The sequence below is a fragment of the Lepidochelys olivacea genome (genome assembly GCF_965140295.1).
Source record: "Lepidochelys olivacea isolate rLepOli2 genome assembly, chromosome: 1".
NCBI lineage: Eukaryota > Metazoa > Chordata > Testudines > Cheloniidae > Lepidochelys > Lepidochelys olivacea.
The window spans coordinates 351,732,542-351,741,336 of record NC_140411.1 but is presented as its reverse complement, the minus strand read 5'-3'; the positions used below and the strand labels follow the sequence as shown (position 1 = coordinate 351,741,336).

Genomic DNA, 8,795 nt, shown 5'->3' with positions numbered 1-8,795 from the left:
GAGAACATGAAAACGGTTGCTTACCTGTATCTGCACTGCTAGTACATGGAAGCTCCCCTTTCTTCTTCTGGAGGTCACATGCTGCCAAATTTCTTCACTGTCCTCCTATCCCTGCTGCGTGGCCTGCTCTGAAACTTCAGAACATTGTGCCAGTAGAAGCATATCCTGACGTCTGTCCAGGAAATCTTCAGTTTCTCTTATGCAACGCAGGGTCGATACTTGTTTCTCCAGACCTTGAACTTTCTTTTCCAATATGGAGACCAGCTTGCACTTTGTACAGAGAAAGTCGCTTCTGTCCTGTGGGAGAAAGACAAACATGGCACATCCAGTGCAGGTCACAACAGCTGAACACTCCCCATCCATATTACCTTCCTTCTACGAGCTTCCTCAGGAGTTGTAGTAACTACTCAGAGAAGCTGGCAAGATGTAAGCCTCGGTGGGCTCTACCTGGGCAAACTCCCTCTGTTAGCCTCTCTGCTGTTCACGGCTCAGCTGATTCGCAGCTGACTGTCTTTTTATAAGAGTCAGGCCCACTCAAGGCTCACCTGGAACAAAGCACTCCCAATTCACACTTTTCAAACAAACAACCAATCAAGCACACGGTCAAACTGTCCCCACAACAGACACTCAGATACTTACCAACACAGCCTCCCTAATGCAGCCCTTAGCGTATCTCCTCTCAAACAGATCCCAGGCAAACTCCCTCTGTTAGCCTCTCTGCTGTTTGCTGCCTTCTTCAGTTACGTTACTTACATAACTTACAGCTGTAGTATAGACCAGCCCTTAGAGACAGGATATTTTTAGGTCAAAGAGAGTAACAAGGATTCAAAAGAGCTGATTAGGTCCCTCTTCCTTCCTTTATTTCTTTCTCTCTTTCTGTCTCTCTCTCTGTAGGTCTCTACATGAGCTCAGCTGCAATAAGAGATTATCATTAAAATTTTTATTCCACCAACCCATGTACCTTAAGTTTCCTGTCTTGCCAGCTGTGTGCTTCAGATTTATCTCCATGGCAGAAAGGCGCCTTGCGTCACAAATGTGTGAAGTGACATTCCACAAATCATGCGCGACAGCTGCAACAAGCCAGACGTAAGGCTGTGCCCTGACTCCACAGTGCTGATCCAACCACCACCGGCTTCATGACTTTCCCAGGAGCCATTCTCAGCTTCTTCCCTCAGGTGCAGCTGACATCAGAGGTGGGGATGGGGGCTCATGTGCTGATAAAGGCTTATAAAGTGATGGAGGATTATATTGTAACCGACATCCCTGTGGTTATGGGAGATTATACAGTTATGGGGGCCCATACAGTTAGGAGGAGCTTTATGGTCACAGGGGCCCATATGGTTGTGGGGGAATACAGGGTTAAGGGGATGGTGATGGGGTCATCTGTACCTTAACGGAAACTGTAGACCATCTTAAACCCGGCAGGCATATTCATGGGAACAGGAAGAAGCAGGAAATGAATGGCAAGATACAGATCCAGGTCTGATCACATAGGCCTGGCTTTGAGAAATGTCGAGTACACCGAACTCTGTGTGAAATAATGAGAGAGTTGCATGTCATCAGCACCTCTGCAAATATTCTTAATGTTTGCCATGTTACCCTTGATCATTTTCTTCTAATGCCTTCCTGGCTATGGGTTTCCTTTCTTATCAGCCCAGTAGGCCTGATTCTCAACTACACAATGGGTTTTACACCATTCTGTAAAGTGCAAATGGAGCAGGGGGCACAGTATGTATGTTAACTACATCTACATTGACTTGAATGCCTCTTTCCCATGCCACAGCAGTGTCGGACGGATTTAGTGTCAATGAGAATTAGGGCAGGTGATCTCCCATCCATGAATATGGAGCGTTTCTTTCTTTCTAACAGCAGCTGCATAATGGAGAAGTTTTTTGAACTTCTGCTTTTATTGAGTTTTGCTTTAGTTGAGACTGACCAGGGTGAAAGAAGTAATTAAAAATGGTGGAAGAGAGACTTGAGTGTCAAACTCTACAGCTGCAATAAGGGAGTAAGAGAACTGTGTGAGAAATACACCACTTTGGAGCTGGGGATAGAATACAGCCCTTCATGGAAATATAGTCTTGTTACTCTGCTTTGTTTCTTTCTTCTTTATTTTGGCAATTTTCCACTCCTCTTTATTTCAAATTCAGATATATACCACAGCATACTATTGGTCTTTGGGTTTAATTGCTCTTCCATTTGCTATCATTTAATATCACCAAAGGCTTCCACATCTCTTGACCAAAAATGTCCTCCAGTTTGGGATACCCTCAGTTGGTGCACAAGGAAGGAAAACTTGTGGCCTCAAGAAATGTTGAGCATGAACAGCTCCCGTTAGCTTTAATGGGAGTTTTGAATACTCAGTACTTTAGAAAAATGGGCCCATAGCCTCTCTGATCAGGCATCTAAAATCAATGGCTCCTTTGGAAAGAGGTTGGCTAAGTTGCTAAGATCATTGGAATAGCTGCTGATTTAGCCCAGGCCCCAATCTGTTAAGTCGTCAGTCTTGCATGAAACGCTGTTACTTCAATTCAAAGGATCAGAGTTCCCAGGCCTTTCCATTTAAAAGAAAAGAAAAGGAAAGAAAAGAAAAAAGAACTAAGTAGATATTTTAGAGAGGCGTCTTGGCGATATTTGGGCATTTGTTCTCAATGAAGCTTGTGATCTGGTGGTGAAAGGCTCATTGCTTAATATCAAAAGGTTTATTCTTGGGCTGTTCAGGTCTTTAATGCTGCAGCTTTAAATTTGTTATTGATCCTGGTGTATCTCAAAGGGGCAGGAGGAGTTGAGACCTGTCTGTTGGGGATGCAGACAGAATGGTGCTTGCAGCACCCTGGAGCAAATGGAGACTGAGATGGATTTACTGCATTTCTTCAAGTTTGGCAAGGGTATAAAGTCTTGTGCTTCAGGGTATCATCCAATCACAGAGACAGATCTGACTGACAGGGGATAGTATAAAAGTTCTTTTATGGGCAGGTGATCCCAGAAAAACTGTGTTCTGCTGGGCTTCTTGCACCTCTGAGTAAAGCATCTGGTACTGACAGATGTGGGAGAGAGGCTGGGTCTTCTGAAGCGATACCTTATATTCTTCTGTTCCAAGGAGGCGTCCATGGATATGGTCTGATATTGAAGATTAGAGCTGAATTGCTTTTATACACAAAACCCATGGCCAAGACAGCTAAATCTCCCTACCTGAGTAGTGTATCATGTCCTTAAAGATGAAGAATGGTCTGGATAGGTATTTCTTTTTGTGTATTCAAATAAAAAAAATGATTAGTGGAAAATGTTCATCTTCTGGGAACTGAGAGCCACAAAAATGTTGAAGAAAAATGGAGTGGGAAATGTAATCTTTTTAATCTTCAGTTTTTGCAATATCAAGCCATGGTACATCCAGGGGATTTTATACAAGACTGGTAATATGGTAGTGTAGTGAGTCACAGTTACCTCAAAAACCATGAGATTCTTGTATGGAATGAATGGTCTGGGCATGAATCTCTTCATATCACACATGAGATTCCTAACTCCTGCAGATGACATTGGCATAGTGTAATTTGTCTATATGGGCAGAACGGACTCAGTCAGGTGTGTTGGCAACATCATTGTGAAATCAACTTTTGTTCATGTCATTTGACCAAGGAGTGGACATGGCCGCTGACCAGCTGATAAACACATGAGGGCAAAGAATAAGAAGATTACTTTAACTGAGTTTGATTGGGCCAATGAAATCCAAAATTTCAATATGAAGCTGAACTATTTCTGCCCCATTGCCCCAAATCTTCTCAGCTCATCTCCAGCATTGTGAAATTAATGCAAAGGTTGTGTCAAGCATAGACATGGACTTTTCTTTTTGCCAGTGGGTTCTTTTGAAGAGGTGTGTCTGCTTGGGGGTGTGTGTGTGGTAATTTTGGGGTAGACTATTTTCAGCATAATTATGCACTTTTTTCATATTCTAGTTATTGAATATGTGTTGTGACAAAGCTCTGTCCTTGCGTCTGTGGGTCCTGCATTTCTTGGTGGATTTCACTAGCCTCAGAGGCTCACTATGACCCTGCACATAACCCTTCTCTCTCTAGACACAAGGGTCACAGTCTACTGAGCCATTTTCATCATAAGCCAGCGAGGGAGGTGAGGAGAAGTTATCCTTCCTTGCACAGTCTCTGTTGTCTCCCAGTCTCAGTGATTAATCAGGGGGCAAAGGTGTGTGCGGGGGGAGCCCGGGCCCACCCTCTACTCCAGGCTCCAGCCCAGGGACCCTAATAGTATCAGCTATGGTAGCTGACCTTTTAGAAACATAACACGTACAATTCCCTGGGCTACTTCCCCCACAGCAGCCCTCACTTCCTCAAGCTCCACTTCACCCTTACCTCAGGGCCTCCTTCCTTGTGCCTGATACGGTGTGTACTACTCAGCCTCTCCAACAGCACAGCTTCCTCCCACAGCTCCTGACATGCACACCCACCTGAGTAACTGGGAGGCTTTTAACTGGTTTCAGCCAGCCCCTGATTGGCTTCAGGTGTCCCAATCAACCTAGCCTTCTCCCTGCCTTCTGGAAAGTTCTTAATTGGCCCCAGGTGACTTAATTGACCTGGAGCAGCTTCCATTTCACTTATCCTGGTACCAGGGATTGATTGATCTGCCATTTTGTTGCCAAGTCACCCAGTTTTGTGAGTCCTCTGCTGTCAGCTTTGGACTTAACTGTCTTGTGTAATTTGATATCATCTACAAATTATGCCACCTTACGGTTTATCCCTTTTTCTAGATCATTTATGAATATGTTGAACAATGCTGGTCCCAGTACAGGCCCCTGAGGGACACCACTATTTACTTCTCTCCATTCTGAAAATGGGCCATTTCTTCCAACCTTTTGTTTCCTATCTTTTAACTGGATTGCCTGGCAATGCTCTCAGCGTCATCTAATTATCAATTTAAGTTAATGACAAGCCTTTTGTTATCTTAATCGTCCTTCCTCTATTTATAAAAAAAAATCCCTGCCCTAAGGACAGAAGCTGGGAGCAGCACAGAACTTATCACATTCCACACTCAGGCTTAGGAGAACCTGGGTTGCTGTCCTGCAAAGACTCGGGCAGTCTCTTACCGCCAACCATGTGAATGGCCTTCTTCAGTGGTTCTCAAACTGGGGATGCCGCATGTTCAGGGAAAGCCCCTGGTGGGCCAGGCTGGTTTGTTTACCTGTCGTGTCCACAGGTTCGGCCAATCCTGGCTCCCACTGGCCACGGTTCACCGCTCAAGGCCAATGGGGGCTGCAGGAAGTGGTGCGGGCTGAGGGATATGCTGGCTGCCCTTCCCGCAGCCCCCATTGGCCTGGAGCAGTGAACCGTGGCCAGTGGGAGCTGCGATCAGCCGAACCTGCAGATGCAGCAGGTAAACAAACTGGCCCGGCCCACCAGGAGCTTTCCCTGAACAAGCGGTGCCCCTAATTTGAGAACCACTGGCCTTCTTGAAATCCAAAGAAAAAAACTTATGTTCTTAAAGTGAAAAATGTATCTAAGTCTTTGCAGGAAAAGACTCTTTGCTAAAACAGGTAATGCAAGGAGGAACTCCACCCTGGTACTCAGGGCCTGCAGAATGCTTTCAAGCACTCCCAGGGCCAGATTCCCCTACCACTCCAGAGCTTTGAAAATTGCAATTTGAGAAGTTCGGTTGTACTGGCTGCACAGGAAGAAATTTTGTCCTATGCAATTTTTAAGAGAGGAGGGAGGAACAAGGAGAACCAGAGACCGATATTATGATGCAGCAGAGTTTTTAATGCAAATGAAATTGGCAGTACACAGTTACAGGAAGAAATACTACAGAGCAGAAAGAATGTATTTCCAGAGTTTCAAGAAGGCCTGCGACCAATCACACGCCTCAGTAGGGTGCATTTCAGATAGCATGTTATTTTGCTTTCTTGCAGCTGTAGAGGTTGACAAAGAAGTCCCTTTTGTAACCATTTTAAGTTCTTTGTTTTACCCCAGTCGGTGGGAAATGAGACAAAGCAAAATAGAAGCAGAGGACTACGCAGCTTCTCCATTATACATCGGTCGCAGCAAAGATCAAGGTGAGATGTTAAAGGTATATATTGATGGAAAGGATAGAACATATAGGGCCTAATTCTCCTTGACAGCAAGGTCTCTTTTTCCCCTTGCAAAGGGACTTAAAGTGATAATGAATATACATGATGCCTATCTTAAGGCCCCTGTTTCCTTCACCCTGCAGGGTCAGCGTAGACAGCCTGTGTGTTATTCAGAATGAGTCCACATGTGAATAAGAGAATCAACACAGGGCTGGAAAAGCACTAGCAGAAAGAGTCCTAAAGCGTAACGTTAGAAATGCAGCAGGGCTATCAGACCAAGGTGCTGAGCACACACAGCTCCCACTGAGCTCAACTGGAGCCATGTTTGCACAGCACTTCTGAAAGCCATGCCCGAAAGGTCAGCGGTGAATCTGGATCTTCCTGTTCATTTCCTGGTTCTTCCTTCTTCCACGGATGTTCCTGCTGGGTTTAACATGGTCCACAATATCCACCAAGATACCTACGGCCATATCCCCCATATCCCCATAATCCCCCATAACCATAAAGGCCCGGGTAACCACAGTATCCCCCATGGCCCAATAATCCCCTGTAACCGTAAAGGCCGGGGTAACCACAGTATCCCCCATGGCCCAATAATCCCCTGTAACCGTAAAGGCCCGGGTAACCGCAGTATCCCCCATGGCCCAATAATCCCCCGTAACCGTAAAGGCCCCCGTAACTACCATATCTCCCTAAACCATACAACCCTCCATAACGGCCTCCGTAGCCATACAGTCCCCCCAAACCGAATGAGCCTCCCAAACCAGCTCCGACCACAGGTGCTCCTGCGGCTGCCACTTCGCTCTGCTGAGGGAAATTGCTGAGAATTGGTCCGGGGAGGGTCACAACAACCGGGGAGGGTCTGATCACCACTTCGGAGTCAGGGCACTGCCTAACGCAGGGCTCGTTGCAGCTGCCAGTGACTGGACTGGGTCGGGCCACCCCGCATTCTGGATAGCAGAGGCTGGAGAAAGACATCTTTCTTGGATGGAGGTAAACCTGGAACACAAAACAGGGACTAGAGTAAAGAGAAGGTACAAGTGCCGGTGGAAGAAAGGTTTCAAAGCTCGGTTACTATTGCAGCAAGGTCTGCATGGGGCCCGAGAGAGAGAGGAGAAGTGGCCTGAATCTCTTTTTGTGTGGTCATGTATTTGTTCCTATTTTCTCTTTCTATGCCTCTTGTCCACTCGCACTAAATTTCCCTCCCAGCAAGACCCTTTGATCCTCTCAAAAAGACTTTGTCTGAAAAATCTAAATTGCTAGCCTGGATCACACCTCTTGTCATCTTAATCCATTCTCTTGTCCTCAGGAGAGAGGGGTCACAGCTGCTTAATACAGTAGAAAACCACTGAATTGTCCCTTTCTGGACTAACCTGAGAATTTCTTCCTAATCCAGCAAAGAAAAAATGGCTAAATGACTTTCATAAATTACTGAAAAGATTTCAATGCTCTAATTCTTCTTCCAGTTAATAGGAAATATGTTTCTGAATTGCATGTGTTGCTCTTAAAGTCTCTCCTTTAGCTTCAGATCATCAATCTACGAGCGCCTGCAACTGAATCACGACTCAAGATAGTTATGGAAGAACTCCCTGATCCCTGACAAAAATCACAGTGAGCAGATGTAAGATTCCGTCTTCAATGAAAAGAGGCCCTATTGTGATACCTCTGTGGTTAGAAAGAGATTGAGTGGAATTGGACTTACCCAGTTCACTGAGGAGATGAAGTCTGGAGAAGTGTGTAGAAGAAATCTGAATCGTGAGTGCTTTTATACCGTTCCTAGGACTGCCTGGAGGATCTGAGATGCTGTTTGTGGAGGAGGTCCTAATCAGTTACCAAACAAACTTGATTTCCTTCGCAAGTCCTCCTTTGGATGGAGCTATTTTCCTCAGCGTTGGTGATTATTGGGCTAATCTGAGCCTCAGAGGGTGTGACATGCACTTTGCACTCTTCAGCTGTCTTTCATCTTAGAATGGTATGGGCCAACTGCATTTCTCGTATCATTCCAGAGATTTTATAGGTGCTGCCATTATAATGAAGGTCAAGGTGATGATTCTGAGCGGCATCAGTAGCACAAGCGGGTGTCATGAAAGGAATCCATGAAAGGAAAGTTTGGTCCTTGCAATTCATGCTGGTCATGATTAGGGGCATGGGGCAGTTAATTCTAAACATGCTAGGAAGGTGGGACCCATTTTTCTCCATTCTCACCACCTCCTTTCCCAGCAGGTCAGATCCAATTTCCTTTCAAATCAATGGGAATCATTCAATTGCCTGCAGTATGTTTTATGTGAGGACTTTAAGTCTGAAATTCACCCTCTGGCAGGGGGATAGTACGATGCCTACAGACAACTTGAGTCCAATTATAAAATTTCAAACTTGGTGTTAACAGGGTCTTAAGTGGAGCATGGGCCTTTGTGATGGCCATCTGCCAAGGGGTGACTCTTACCCTATGGTGATTAAAACTTGACCTAACATTGGACCTCCACTTGGGTCACCAATGCCGTCTGAAAGGGCTGCCTGGAGCCGATTTGCTCATGGGTCAAGAGGAGGGATGGCAGAGAGAGAAAGTAAGCAGTGCTCTTTTACAGAAAGGTTTTGAGTTAAGTCTTGGAACCTGTACTGTACCAGAAACCATCTCTCCGTCCATGAGCAGCCAAGGAATTGAAGTCTAGTTCGACAAGGCAGCTGAGTGAACCCAGCAGGATGCTCTGGAGAGATTAAAATG

The 8,795-nt window shown here is 45.5% G+C and overlaps 1 protein-coding gene across 1 annotated transcript; it reads right to left on the bottom strand.

The window, feature by feature from the left end:
- Window positions 1-5,744: 5,744 nt before the first annotated feature.
- LOC311517346 (uncharacterized protein) lies at window positions 5,745-7,844 on the bottom strand. Its single transcript, XM_084622084.1, has 2 exons — window positions 7,776-7,844; window positions 5,745-7,072 (listed from the first exon to the last, which is right to left on the bottom strand). The coding sequence occupies exon 2, from the start codon at window positions 7,049-7,051 to the stop codon at window positions 6,503-6,505; it is 549 nt and encodes a 182-aa protein (XP_084478210.1). The 5' UTR covers window positions 7,052-7,072; window positions 7,776-7,844; the 3' UTR covers window positions 5,745-6,502.
- Window positions 7,845-8,795: the final 951 nt, after the last annotated feature.

Bases quoted from the DNA above. Each gene is read 5' to 3' on its own strand.
- LOC311517346 (XM_084622084.1), bottom strand. From the start codon at position 7,051: ATGTCTTTCTCCAGCCTCTGCTATCCAGAATGCGGGGTGGCCCGACCC.